The 15,290-nt window shown below is 44.6% G+C and overlaps 1 protein-coding gene across 1 annotated transcript in view; it reads left to right on the plus strand.

Annotated features, from left to right (window-relative positions):
- The window catches only part of LOC137414956 (E3 ubiquitin/ISG15 ligase TRIM25-like), a 1,058,494-nt gene that overhangs the window by 13,118 nt on the left and 1,030,086 nt on the right, over window positions 1–15,290 (plus strand). Inside the window, exon 4 of the mRNA XM_078770101.1 lies at window positions 13,583–13,816. Coding sequence (XP_078626227.1) covers window positions 13,583–13,816 — 234 coding nt within the window. The remainder of the gene's footprint in view (window positions 1–13,582; window positions 13,817–15,290) is intronic.

The raw sequence follows: 15,290 nt of genomic DNA on the forward strand, positions 1-15,290 counted from the left end.
AAACCAATATTCGCTTGTGACCAACGTTCGCCAGCAGCCGCTCGATACCTCAAAGCAGATCGGCCTTTTTCTTCTGACCTCACTTGCTCCGCTTCAGCCACCTCCTCTTCTTCTTCCGGTTTCTCCCGATCCATTTCGTTTTTCTTTTAAAACATTAATTTTTCCTTTTGAAGACAGTTATCTCCATTTCACTCAAACTATAACAATAATAGTACATGAAACTAAAAATGCTTCCAGTGGATTGAAAACCACAAAGACGGAAGACGAATCCGTAACACTCCCCACCCTCAAGAAAGAAAGTTTGAACATAGGGAAAACTTTCTTTTCATGCAACAACCCTTTTTAGCAAACAAAAGTAAAACTCACACCCAAATGATCAACTCACGTGAGCAACAATAATTAATATTCCCCAGAAGAAAGCAACAAAACTTTCAAACAACCTACAGGAATTTTCAAAGTTAGCTCACTCTGGATGAAGCATCATAAACGATATTGTCCCTGCCCTTTACATGCTCAATTTCCAAGTTGAACTCCTGCACAGACGAACTCCATCTCATCAACCTCCGATTTTTATTTTTCATTTTTTGAATGAAGGTTAAGGGGTTGTGATCAGTGAAGACTTTTAGCTCTGGATTATCTTGCAATCCGACTACAGGCACGACAGGTGACACAGGACCCCTTTTTTCCCCAGGCTTCCTCTCATAATATTTTTTCAGTCGATTGACATGACACAGCTGCCGCTTTTTCTGTCGGTCGGGAGTTGTCACCACGTAATCTGTTTCATTAACCCTCCTTTTGATTGCATAGGGACCAAAATACCTAGCCTGTAGTGGCTGACCTGGAACAGGAAGCAACACTAACACCTGGTCCTCAGGACTGAAATTTCTTGTCTGAGATTTCTTGTCATGTCTCACTTTCATTTTATCCTGTCACTTTCAAGTTTCCTCTCGCAACTTCACAAGCCTTTGCCAATCTGTGCCTAACCGTTGACACATACTCTACCACTGTTGACTGCGACTCCTCCTGTAGCCACTGTTCTTTCACCAATTTCAATGGTCCTCGAACGGTGTGTCCAAACACAAGTTCAAAAGGACTGAATCCCAATGACTCCTGAACAGATTCCCTCGTAGCAAACAACAATAAGGGTATTCCCTCATCCCAAGGCCCCTTGGCTCTCGGGATGGTAAGTACTTGATCTTACTTGCTCTACTCCCAAAAGGTGTACCACTTGCTGAAAAAGCATTGACATGAAATTGGAACCCTGATGAGACTGGATGACCTTAGGTAGGCCAACCAAAGTGAAAAATTTAATCAAGGCCTTCGCAATAACTGCCGCAGTAATTTTCCTAAGAGGCACTGCTTCTGGGAACCTCGTGGAAGCACACATGATGGTCAGCAAATACTGATGTCCAGCCTTAGTTTTAGGTAAAGGGCCTACACAGTCAATAATGACTCGGCTGAATGGCTCTTCAAAAGCTGGAATTGGTTTTAAAGGTGCAGAAGGGACTTTCTGATTAGGTTTTCCCACCAGCTGGCAAGAATGGCAAGACTTACAGAACTCCGCCACATCACGTCTCAATCCTGGCCAGAAAAAATGTACCAATATTCTGTCACATGTCTTGTTCACTCCAAGGTGCCCGGCCAAAGGTGTCTCATGTGCCAAACTCAATATCTCCTTCCGGTACGGCGGTGGCACCACAATTTGGTAATGAACTTTCCACTCATCATTTGCTGGCACCTCTGGTGGTCTCTATTTTCTCATGAGTATTTCCCCTTTCATGAAGTAACCAACAGGTATCTTCATAGCCTCTTCCTCTGTAATGGCTTTACAATCAAACTCCAGAGCTCCGAATCTCTGTGTTGTTCTTCAACAAGTCTCTTTTGGACCAGCACCGTTTGTTCAGCCTCGTTCCCAGATGTCTCCGACGGACACTCTATTTCCTCTTTTGGTCCAGATGCCACGTTTTCCTTAGGTTCTTTGATGTCACTCCCTTTCCTATTACCTCTTCCAGACTTTTCCTCCAATATCGCTAAGGAACCCAAATCCACATCACCTTCCTTCTCCTTCGCTTCAGAGCACTTCCTACCCATAGCACGAGTCACTGCACAGGATGGAAAGATACCCGGAATCTTCTGCTCTAACTGTGCTGTTATTTTCCATACTGGGCTTTTCAACCAACATCGGATTACCAGAAACTCGACCACTGGCCAAATCATTCCCGATAATAAAAGAGATTCCCTTTACAGGAAGAGTGGCTTGTAACCCCACAGTGACTGGTCCTGACACCAATTCAGACTTTAAATGGACGACATGAAGAGGAGCTTTAACATAGCCACCAACCCCCTGTAAAAGAACACTAACCCCCGTTGCCCTCTTCCCCGACAATGGCAAAATGCCCTCAAGCATCAAAGATTGATGTGCTCCTGTGTCCCTCAATACCCTAACAGGTCTCTGGTTCGTTAAGTCCCCATCCAGTGACACAAACCCCTTGAAAATAAAAGGTTTGTAACCCTCTTGGACAAGGTCGTTCTGTGATGCCGTTACTTTGGCACGGGAACCTTCACAAGGCACTGTCCTCCAAGGACGATTTCTCCCATTGGCCAACGCATTCGGAGTTGCACTAGTCTGACTCCGCTCCTGATTTTTTCCTTTTCAGGGCGTAACATTGGGACATCAAATGCCCAGGTTTCTTGCAAAAAGCGCAAGTAGCCCCGGAGGAAAAACTCGTGGTCTGCCTCGGGGCCCCCCGGAAGATAGGTCTGCCTTGGAACTGCAGTCTTCTGATCCCTAAAAGTCGTGGTGTCCGGCTTTTCCCCATAGTCCTCTCCAGGCCGCCTCCAGGAAAATTTGTTCTCCGAACCTGATTTACCGTAACTCCCCTGGCTAACTCTAGGCGGGAAGTTAGGTTTGTGGAACCCCATCCGGTGTGTCAAGGCATAGTCACCTGCCACTGTTGCTGCCTCATACAACTCTGGTACTTTCATCTCATCCAGATGTACTTTAATGTCCATGTGGACACACTGTTTGAATTCCTCCACCAAGATCAATTGTCGTAAAAGGTTGAAGTATTGCCCAATCTCCTTCGAGTCACACCACCTATCAAATATGGTTTCCTTCATTCTGGCAAACTCCACATGGGTCTCACTCTCCCTCTTCCTGGCATTCCTGAATTTTTGTCGGTAAGCTTCAGGGACCAATTCATAGGCTTTGAGAATGGCTTTCTTCACTATCTCATAATCTGCACATTGGTCAATCGGTAAAGCCGAATAGATATCTTGAGCTTTACCCACCAGAACACTTTGTACTAACATAGTCCAGGACCCCACAGGCCATTTTAACATTTGAGCCACCTCCTCAAAGTGTAAAAAGAACTTGGCTACCTCCTTTTCATTGAAGGGTGGAACCAGCCTCACATGCCTACTAACATCCGAAGAGTTCTGACTGGTTGTCGAACTAGCCGGCATGGATACTACTTCTCTCCGTTCCCCCAGTAATTCAAACTCCTTGAGTTCAAGTTCCCTCTGATACTCCATGTCCCGTTCCTTTAACTCCCTTTCGGCTCTCCTTTCCTCTTTCCTCTGCTCTTCTCTCGAGTTCCTTTTCTGCTTTCCTTTCCTCTGCTCTTCTCTCCTCGAGTTCCTTTTCTGCTTTCCTTTCCTCTGCTCTTTCCTCGGCTCTTCTCTCCCCGAGTTCTCGGTCCTGCTCTGCTCTTTCCTTTTCTGCCTTCCATTCCAACTCTTTTAACCTTTCCTGGCTCTGCAGTTGCATCTCCATTTTCCGGAGCTCCACATTTCCTTTTTCCCCTGGTAACCAATCCAAGGCTACCTCTTCCCATGTTCCTTGTCCCACTAGAGATTCTACCACCAATGTCTGAATCTCTGCTTTCTTCATACTAACTCGGACCTCCAAGTTACAATATTTGGCCAATATCATGAGTTCCGATCTTTTTATCGCCTGGAACTGTGCCTCGTTAGGGGACATGGCAAACTTTTCTACGTCAAACACCATGGTGACTATGAGTTAGCACCTGTTAACCTTCACACAAAAAATTCCAAATTTTCAGAAAAATTTGGGAATGTTAGAAAATTCCAATTTTGGGAATGTTAGGGAATTCTATCCCAGACGAGCCCCCAATTTCTGTTACGTGATCCTCCCCAAACCCCGGTCATAGTGTACCTCCGAGCCCCGAAAGGAGTCACGGCAGAAAGATGTGCTCTCATGTGCCAATGACCAATGGTGAAACCACACCAATCGGTTGATACCAAAAACCAAGTATTGTATTAAGATCACACAATAATAACAAATTGCGAGTACAATATAACTTCAATTGCACAACAAATACCATATAATTCCTATGATGGTACCACCAGTTTCTTAACTCAATAACTCACGGTACTCCCACATGAGCAAAATATAACACCCCCAAAGTCACTGTCCCGGCACCAGGCCAAAGTCGATCCATGCTCCGGTGATCACAAGAAAAAGGTCGTATTGAGACCAGAACCCAGGTCGGCTGACAGTCGACGCTGCCGAAGAGCCGCTGGGTGGGTGTCGGGCCGACATCTGTCAGGCAAAGGTTCACCCAAAAGGCGACTGGGAATTCACACTTTCGGTTCACCAGACAATGACGCTGATATGAACAAGCAGCGGCTCCCAACTGAGAACCGCGATTCCCAATCGATTCCCAATAATCCACGTTACACACACGAACCAGGCTAACGGCTGGGGCGCGGTGAAGTGGCTGGAGCGTGGTGAAATGGCGGACGGGCCCGTAATGGAGGCAGCGTCGACCTGCTCTCCAACAACGATTCACTTCAGAATCGACCGCAAAACCCGCCACGCAGGTTTTTCTGCCACAGCGATATCGACTGTCACAGGAATCCCTTTCCCAGGGAAACCAATATTCCCTTGTGACCAACGTTCGCCAGCCTCCGCTCGATACCTCAAAGCAGATCGGCCTTTTTCTCCCAACCTCACTTGCGCCGCTTTAGCCTCCTCCTCTTCTTCTTCCGGTTTCCCCCAATCCATTTCGTTTTTCTTTTAAAACACTAATTTTTCCTTTTGAAGACGGTCATCTCCATTTCACTCAAACTATAACAATAATAGTGCATGAAACTAAAAATGCTTCCAGTAGGTGAAAACCACAAAGACGGAAGTGACGAATCCATAACACCTATGTACTCAATTTCAAGTTCATGTGCAGTTCATGTTAATTTTGGGCAACCACTATAAATGTATGCTACTGGGTCCTACTAATTGGAAAAATGATGTCGCCATTTTTTTTCTGTTTACCTTTAGTGACCTTGACTCAAGGTCAAAGTTCAAACGTCATTACAGTGACCATACTTCATTCGAAGTATATCGACCTTGGTACCAAAATGAGGCAAATTTCACAAGAAACATTGATTATGACATTTGTTTTGTCATTTGCCCGCTCAGATGTTTGCAATATGCAAATTAATAAGCAAATTACCTAATTAGAGAAAAAATATGCATAATTAACATATAGTCTTCACCATGCTCCCTCCCCACCCCCTCTCTTCCTCTCATCTGATGCTCCCCCATTAGTTCCAACCCTGAAGCTTGGTTCTCTCTGGGCATCAAAAGGGAAGTTATTTTTCCATTCGTGTGTTTGTCAAATTTCCACTAGTTATTTCATCGTCTATGCGTTATTGTTTGTTTATAGTTAGTTTTGGTTTGAATTTTCCTGTAACTCGTAATTAATTAATCATGTTCTGTTTGCTCCGTGTGTGCGGCCTTGTGCCCTGAGGCGACCCCCCCCCCCCCCCGTCTCCCCCCCGTTGGTGGTTGCTAACTTAAGTTCATTACTTCGTGTTTTGCTTGGTTCTTAGAATTTTCCCTTCTCCCCCGAACGTATACTCTTTGTCTAACGTTTTAAATCCCTTCCCCACCCCCAAAAAACAAACAAACAAACAAACAAAAAAACCCCAAAACATTTATTTCCTTTTCTCCACGTTTGCTGTTTTCGTGTGCTTCTGTCCACGTGCGCTGTCTCGTCCCGCCCCCATTATCTCCTTGCCTTCCACCTTTTGCCCTGTTCACGTGACTCATGGTTGTCCATCTAGGCCCTCTCCCCGTTGGTACTTTGTGAATATAAGATTGTTTCCTACAGGTCGCACAAGATCTGCCTGCAACCCTTTTATGGTTAAACTGCCAAAATCAAGACTTTCTGCTCACCTTCACTCCTTCATTCCTCTTTTCTCCCACCTCTGGAACAAACTCCCTCACTCTCTTCAATCCCACTCCACCCTCCAGGTCTTTAAAACAGCTGTTCACCACCATCTCTTATCTTCCCCCATCCAAAACCTTGATCTTTTCTACCCCCGCTAATTTCACCCAAAATCCTACACTTTTTTTTTTTTTTTGAAATACCAACTTCTGTCCTGGAAGTCCTTGGTCCCCTTGTGTTTTATACCTCTCCCCCCCCCCCTTCCCACGCCCCCTCCCCCCAAGCCCTCTCCCTCCCACACTTCTCCCTACTCTCAAATGTTGTGTTTGTGTGCTTCCCCTTCTCTCCCCATCTTGTCTTCCGCTCCCTCTTGTTATATATCTTGTTTGCCTTGTTGATTTGTTTGTGAAATAAATGTTAGCTCTTTCATGAGCCTCGATTCAGTATACAAAAAACAAAACAAAAAACCAAAAAAAAACAAACCCAATTTGTTATCAATGTTCGTCTTTCATTAATCATCCACTTTCTAAACTCCCCCCTTGCCCCTCCCCTCCAAATCTCCCCACTTGCCCCTCCCCTCCAAATCTCCCCCCTTGCCCCTCACCCTCCTAAACTCCCCCCCAACCCCTCCCCTTCAAATCTCCCCCCCATACCATTCCTCTCCAATTCTCTCCCCTCTCCCCTCCTCCTCAAAGCCGCCTCCTCCCCACTTCGTCTCCCTTCTATCTCATACGTTCACCTCCCCCAACCTTCTAGTTTTTTTCTGTCCCCCCCCCCCCCTCAAACAACCCCTCACTGTGCCTCATCCCATCACCATCAAACCTTTCGTCCTCCTCATCCTTCCCTTTACTGTAACTCTTCTGTAATCTCTGACACACTATCAACTGCTCTCCCGACCTCGCCCTACCTCCCCCTCTCATCCTTCATCTGACCCTACCCCTCCCCTCCCCTGTCCTACACCTGATGCGCCCCTCCTCATTAACGGTATGAACCTCAAACATCCGGGGCCTTCGCTCAAACATGATTGATCTCTCCATTCAGGTTGTTTCTGACAATCCAGACTTGATCTGCTTCACAGAAACCTTCATCCTTCAAGATTTCTCTGATTCCTTAATAGCTCTCCCAGGTTACTCCCTCCTCCGGTATGATAGACCTGAGCCTCGTCCTGGAGGTGGGGTTGCTATCTTTATCAAAAACTCTCTTCCTCACTCTCCTTGCACTGCACTCTCTCCACCCCACCACCAGGAGTACCTCTGGCTATGGCTTCCTCTCCGCTCCCACCTTTTGTTCATATGTGTTCATTATGTGTTCATACATTTCGCTGTCTGACGACATGGACCAACTTCTATCCACTCATCCCAACTCTCTCTTTCTCATATGTGGCGACTTCAACTGACATCATGCCAGCTGGCTGGCTGTAGGTTCCTCTCTCACCAGTCATGGCACCTCAGCAAAGGACTTCTGCGACTCATTGGGACTGAGACAATCTGTCAATTTCCCGACCCGGATCTCAGTCAATAGAATATCTTCTCTTCTAGACTTGGTTATGACAAACTTCCCTGCAAATGTCTGCTTCTCTTCTTCTGCTCCAATCGGTTCTTCTGATCATGTGCTTTTTAAAGTGGACATCTCTCTGGCCATTCTCAGAGAGCCTCCTCAGCATCGACGAGTCTGGCATTTCACTCAGGCCGACTGGCACGGTCTTGAAGCAGCCATCAATCATCTGGACTGGTCTCCCATCTCCACTGCCTCTGATATCAATTCTTCCTGGGAATTCTTCCAAAGCAAACTGCTCTCTCTCATGCACAGATTTATCCCATCTCGTCTTCAGTTGTCTTACCCTTCCTCCCGTCCATGGTACACTGAATCTTGTGGTGAGGCAGTTGCCCTGAAACAACTTGCCTTTGCCTCTTGGAAGGCTAATCCAACTGAAGGCAATCTCAGTTCCTTCCACCAAGCTCGGAACAAGTGTGTGTCTACCCTCAGGAGTGCCAGGAAGCACTATCTGTCCACACTCAAGAATGAACTCTCAAACCTGTCTCCTTCCTCCAAATCCTGGTGGTGTCTGGTCAAATCCATTTCTGGTGTTTGTTCCCCCTCCATCCCCTCCCTTACCTCAAATGGCTACACAGTTGACACCACACGTGACAAAGCCGAATGCCTCAACGCTGTGTTTGCCTCAAAATCTTGTGTCCCAAACCCATCTCTCTCTGTTCCCAACTTACCCAGTCGAACCCAACTGCTCCTGGACTCTGTGTCCTTCTCTCCTGACAAGGTGAAGAAGTTTTTGTCAAACCTCGACTCTGATTCTGCAACTGGACCAGACGGCATCAGCCCACGGGTCCTAAAATCCTGCTCTGCCACTCTATCTCACCCTCTCTGTTCTTTTCACCCTCTCTTTTGCCGAAGTTCATCTGCCAGCATCTTGGAAATCAGCAAACATTACCACTTTACACAAAAAAGGTGCAAAAACAGATCCTTGCAACTACAGACCAATCAGCCTGCTCCCAATTATCAGCAAAGTCATGGAATCCATCATTGCTTCGGTTATCAAATCCTTCCTCTTCTCCAATGGCTTGATCTCCGATCATCAATTTGGATTCAGACCAGGTCATTCTACTCTGGACATGTTGCTTCTGCTGTCTCAACAATGGATGGAGGTCCTCAATGCCAAACAGGAAATCAGAGCTCTCTCCCTTGACATATATCACGTGCCTTTGATACAGTCTGGCACCCAGCTCTGCTCACCAAACCCTCTTATGGTATCCATGGAAATCTCCACGCATGGCTTGCGGACTTCCTCTCTGGTCGTAGTCAACGTGTGGCCCTGAATGGATTTTTCTTATCTCACCTTCCTGTTCAGGCTGGAGTTCCCCAATGTAGTGTTCTGGGCCCTGTGCTTTTTCTGGTCTTCATCAATGATCTCTCCGACTCTCTGGAAAATCCTCTCTATCTCTTTGCTGATGACACCACTCTCTGCCACTCCATTCCTCTTCCCTCAGATCGGCAGGCTGCAGCCTCCTCACTCTCTGAAAACCTGGACAAAATCAGACTGGTCAAACAAGTGGAACATGTCTTTCAATCCTGACAAATCTCACACTCTTACTTTGTCTCTCCGAAAAGACCGACTGGACAACCCTCCCATCTACTTTCTCAACAATCCTCTCCAAGAAGTTCTGTCGCTCAAGCTTTTGGGTCTCACTGTCTGCCATGATCTTTCCTGGGAAAACCACATTTCCAAGCTGGCCTCCAAAGCCAGTCGCCGACTGAGAATCCTCCGTCATGCGAAGTCCTTCCTTGGCACACCTGAGCTCCTCACCGCATACAAGGCTTTCATCCGCAGCTCAATGGAATACTGTTCTCCCCGATGGGCCAGTGGTCCTGCTTCACCCCTAGCTCGGCTTCACACTGTTGAAACCAAAGGTTTCAGAATCATTGGAATCTCCCGTGATGAAGCTAACTCCGAAGGCCTTTCACTCACTCACCGCAGGCAGGTAGGTGGTCTTTCTGTCTTCTACCGACTCCTTTCCAGCCTTGCTCCCCCAGCTCTCTCTGTGCTCTATCCCCCAAATATTCCTGCAGGTCGCACAAGATCTGCCAGCAACCATCTTATGGTTAAACTGCCACAATCTCGGCTCTCTGCTCACCTTCACTCTTTCATTCCTCTTTACTCCCACCTCTGGAACAAACTCCCCCACTCCCTTCAATCCCACTCCTCCCTCCAGGTCTCTAAAACAGGTGTTCACCACCATCTCTTATCTTCCCCCATTCAAAACCTTGATCTTTTCTACCCCCGCTAATTCATTCCAGATCCACTTTTTTGAAATTCCAACTACTTTCCTGGAAGTCCTTGCAGTGTCAATATGTTTTATACTTCTCCCACTCCTCCCCCTTTTCCCATGCCCCCCCCCCAAGCCCTCTCCCTCCCACAGATCTCTCGATGTCTCTGCTCTCAAATGTTGTGTTTGTGTCCTTCCCCCTCTTTCCAGATCTTGTCTGCCGCTCCCCTTATTATATGTTTTATGTGTCGGTTTGACTTTCTGTGTGATCAATGTTAGCTCTTTCACGAGCCTCGATCTTCTATCCAAAAATAAATAAATATATATATACGTAAATCCCATCACGTTGCATTGTTATTGAATGCCAATCATTATTTACCATCTCAAATGTGTTCTGCTGGATCCTAAACTGGAAAAATATGTTGCTTATTGTTTTCTGTTGACATGTTCTTGATATTAACTGACCTTTGACATGTACTTGACTTTACTTACCTTGACCCAAGGTGAAATGTCAAATGTCATTTTAACCATGTGATGCGATCAAGCAAAATAAGTCGGATGTCTCGAGTATTGATTTTTGGATTCAAGTTCCCAATGCTTTTCTTTATGCTGTTCATTCATCATGCTCATTTGCTCATGTTGGTTGGGTTTTTAGCCATTGTTAGTATTTTTAACATTTAGTTTTTAATTTAAAGTCAAAGATGTCCAAATCACTTTGCTTGTTTGCATCACATGGTTAAAATGACATTTGACATTTAACCTTGGGTCAAGATAAGTAAAGTCAAGTACATGTCAAAGGTCAGTTAATATCAATAACATGTCAACAGAAAACAATAAGCAACATATTTTTCCAGTTTAGGATCCAGCAGAACACATTTGAGATGGTAACTAATGATTGGCATTCAATAATAATGCGAATTGATGAGATTTACGTGTATGGTGAAGACAAAATGTTAATTATGCATATATTTTTCTCTAATTAGGTCATTTGCTTATTAATTTGCATATTGCAAACATCTGAGAGGGAAAATGACAAAACAAATGTCATAATCAGTTTCTTTTGAAATTTGCCTCATTTTGGTACCAAGGTCGATATACTTCGAATGAAGTATGGTCACTGTAATGACATTTGAACTTTGACCTTGAGTCAAGATCACTAAAGGTCGATAGAAAAAAAAATGGCGACATCATTTTTCCGATTAGTAGGACCCAGTGGAATACATTTATAGTGGTTGCCCAAAATTAACATGAACTGCACACGAACTTGAAATTGAGTACATAGCCCCCCCCCCCCCCCCCACTGATGGGGCAAAGCCGTCTAGAACGGTGTTTGTCTGTCCGTATGTATGTATGTATGTATGTCCCCTCAAATGTACACCAATCAGAGCTGAGGATCTGGTCACATGAATATAACTCTGAACCCGCCCTGCATATCCACAAACATTTCCAACTTACTTTTCAATTAATCTAACTCCAAAGTAAGGCGTGACCAATGACGCATGGCACACCGCAAGCTAATCGAGGCTATTCACTGGAATTTCCGAACACCTGCAAAGTCCAAAATCCAGTAAGTAAGTAAGTAAGCAAGTAAGCACCATCAACAGAATAATTAGCAAGTTGCTCATTGATTCAACTTACTACAGTCAGTGTGAAACAACTTATCTTAAACACAGACCAGAGAAACCATGAATGGGATGGGAATACAATTACAAATAACATTTCCATTCGTTCGTAACATACATAGCAAAATAATAATAATATTAATAATAAGCGTAATTACACAAAGATTCAAAATTGATACAAAACAAAAAACAAAACAAATTGCAATGCGTTTCGGAGGACCTCTGCCGAACCCTTGAGACTGGCTCACTGAACCCCTGGGGTTCTGTCGAACCCAGGTTAAGAACCACGGTTCTAAAGGGTTTCTACTGTCGTAGAATAATAAATGTTTCCATTTAAACTGCTGTGTGAATAAACCATACATTAGCACTTCTTCCTCTTCAAACTCGCAAAGAGGCTTTTCGACCTGGCAAATTCGTGATTAAACAAACTATTTTTTTATGGCGTGGATGTTTGGTTCCTGTGTTTACAGTGTTTGTCTCTCCGTATATAAGTATGTCCCTCACATATTTATCCCACATATCGGGTATCGGGTGAGTTTTATAGCTGCCAATTACGCTTCTGAAAGGTGGAATGTAATACCATTTGGCTTTGCTAGTTATGTTTCCTTCAACACCCTTCAGGGAACGTTCATATATTACGTCATATACCTGGTTGGGGCAAATTATCACACTTGATGATTGGGGGGGAACTGAAATTATGACGACAGGGTGATTATACATAATGGGGGGGGGGGGGGGGGAGGGAGGAAGGAAAGGGGGGGTGCATGCCCCCCAGGTCATTTCTAATTAAAACTTTGATTAAGGGCTCTTCAAACATTGAAGCATTTCTTATGACTGCCTCCAACCACCCTGCCTGGTGTTGGCTGAACAGTTAGTGTGCAGGGCTTGGGATACGAGGGTCCTGAGTTTGAATCCCGGTCAGCTATTGGATTCACACCAGCTGAGGTTGACTCACTCAGCCTGTCATCCTTCCGAGGTTGGTAAAATGAATACCAACTCACTGGGTCCTCTCAAGGAGGTTGGTGGCAGGATTTGCACTCCGGCTGCCATAAAACACCTCATTCCGTAATGCACACACTGGTGTGTGTTGGGATGGTGCGAAGGTCACTTTGATAGTGTTGATGAACTGACCAACATCTATCTATAATTCCATTAATCTCTGTGTGTATGTGTGTATGTGTGTTTGTATGTGTGTTTGTATGTGTGTATGTGTGTATGTGTGTATGTTTGTCTGTGACCGCTGTTTCTCGACAACTACCGGTCCGATATACTTGAAACTTGCCAGGTATATTGCTGGGGACCCGAGGATGTGCCTTTTCAAGGTTTGAAATTAATCGGACAAGTAGTTACCGAGCTATGGCGATTTGTTTACCAAACACCGCAAGCCGTTCGCTTTGGACCAAACCATTTCATGTAAATAGAGGGGGGGGGGTTCTGTGGTCGTTGCGAATGGACCAAACCATTCATGTAAATAGAGGGCGGGGTTCTGTGGTCGTTACTGCCACGTGGTTTCAAAGTTGTTTTTTTTTGTTGTTGTTGTTTGCACGCATGTTTTTTTGCACCCACGTACGGGCACGCCCTAGGATGTTTACACACACACACCCCTACACAAATTTTTTTTTTTTTTTTTTTGGCAAGGAACGGGCACCCACGTACGGGCACGTCCTAGCTTATATATAGTACGGGCATGCCCTAGTATAGAATAAACCGGTCAGTGTCTCGATGCAATCTCTTCACTTCCACAGTGACAGACAGCTGAGAGATTGGAGTACTTCAAAATAATTTAATATTTACATTATTTGCTGACTGGTATCCCCACCCAGGTCATACTATCCTCTCCAACGAAAGTATCAAACAAGCTCGGCTTCGCCGATGTTAGACTTTCGGTCTTGTTTCCTTCAAAACGGATCCTAAAGTCGCTTTGTTGTAATTTTAACCTCTATAATTTTCAGTGAAACTTTAACAAACCTTCGTAAATGATTTTCTCCAGGTGTCAGGCAGAGAGAAGGAAGAAAGGCTGGAGGGGGAGAGAAGAGAGATGTATCGAGCTGTGGATGAAAAGGTAAATCGCATGAAGAGGTGGCTCAGTGAGAGACAGAGTGTGAAGCTTTCTCACCTTGAAAACCAGAGAGAGAACTTGCAACAGGAGATGGAATCTCTCTGTGAAGAAGAATCCACCCTCAAAGCATCACTCAAGGAGATGGAGGCAGTTTCATTTCTGGAGGTGAGGCTGATTTTAAGCATCGCATAGAAGACAAAGTTTAAGAGTTTCACTTCAGAGCGAGATTAATATTTCAGAATAGGATATTGAGGCTTTGGTTTGAATTTGGCTGACACACAGATATATATATACACACACACTTCCAGACACACACACACGTATGTCAATTCCATTTATAAATTGTACAGTATTTGGTGATTCCTAAAACATAATATTGTTGCAGCCCCCAGTCTGCACTGGTTGCCTGGTTCGAATCCAGTTAGTATCAAAACGACCGCAACCGTCCTCTGCCTCAAATACTCCCTGTTCCATTTACATTTGACGACCTTTAACCTTGTTACCATACAGATTGGATTCCCCACAGTGAGTGAGGGACATGCTGATAAGCGATCACTTGAATGATCTTAATCTTTGGCTGAGTAACCAGAGTCACGTGATGTGATAGTCTGGCTGGTCGGAGACCATGACCAATTGACCTTTAACAGGTTGTACAAAACCAACAGATGAAGCCACCAGGTTAACCATAATTCACCCAGAGACCAAATCTAGTTTATATATACCCTCGCCAGAGGAGAGGGTATTGCATTTGAGTCCGTTTGTTTGTCTGTCTGTCTCTGTCTGTTTGTCTGCACAGAATAAATATGATTTTCTCTGCAACCCTTAGTCCGATTGACAGGAAATTTTGACCATCGTTGCAACTCCACCTGTAGAATTTTTTGATGATAATTATGATGTCATAGGTCACGGGGTTCGGCCGCCATCTTGGAAAAATCAAAAAACTTTGCACCTCTATATCTCCGAAAGTGCTGAATTGAAAAAATTGAGATGGCTCATTGTAAAGAACTCTCCATGGGGAATAAAATATGTTAATGATGTCATAGGCTAACCCCCGCTTTTGCGGGGAAAATGGCCTTAAAATGCCTGTTGTTTGTTGTTGTAATGTCATAGGTGCTTCCATTATGATGTCATAATTCGACAAGTACAAAACTTCATCCAATCAAGATGAAATTTCTTGAGCACCATGTCGGCATAAACTGATGGAGAAAAAAAATAATGTTGACGTCATCAGTCACGTGGTTCGGCCGCCATCTTGGAAAAACCAAAAAACTTTGCACCTCTATATCTCCAAAAGCGCTGAATAGAAAAAATTGAGACATGGCTCATTGTAAAGAACTCTCGGGGAATAAAATATGTTGATGATGATGTCATAGGTGCCTCCATTATGACGTCATAATTCGACAATTACAAAACTTCATCCGATCAAGATGTAATTTCTTGAGCATAATCTTGGAATAAATTCGTTTAGGAAAAAAATAATGACGTCATCGGTCACGTGGTTTGGCCGCCATATTTGTTTTAACACGAAAGCCTTAAAAACCACTGAAAATACATCCTGGCGAGGGTTTGCAATCTCCGATTGCTCTTTTTCTTGTTCTTATTGCAAATGGCACGGAGAGGAAACAAAAGGTATTTACAA

Source organism: Myxine glutinosa, chromosome 1, assembly GCF_964187855.1.
Source record: "Myxine glutinosa chromosome 1, kmMyxGlut1.1, whole genome shotgun sequence".
In the NCBI taxonomy this organism is placed as follows: Eukaryota; Metazoa; Chordata; class Myxini; order Myxiniformes; family Myxinidae; genus Myxine; species Myxine glutinosa.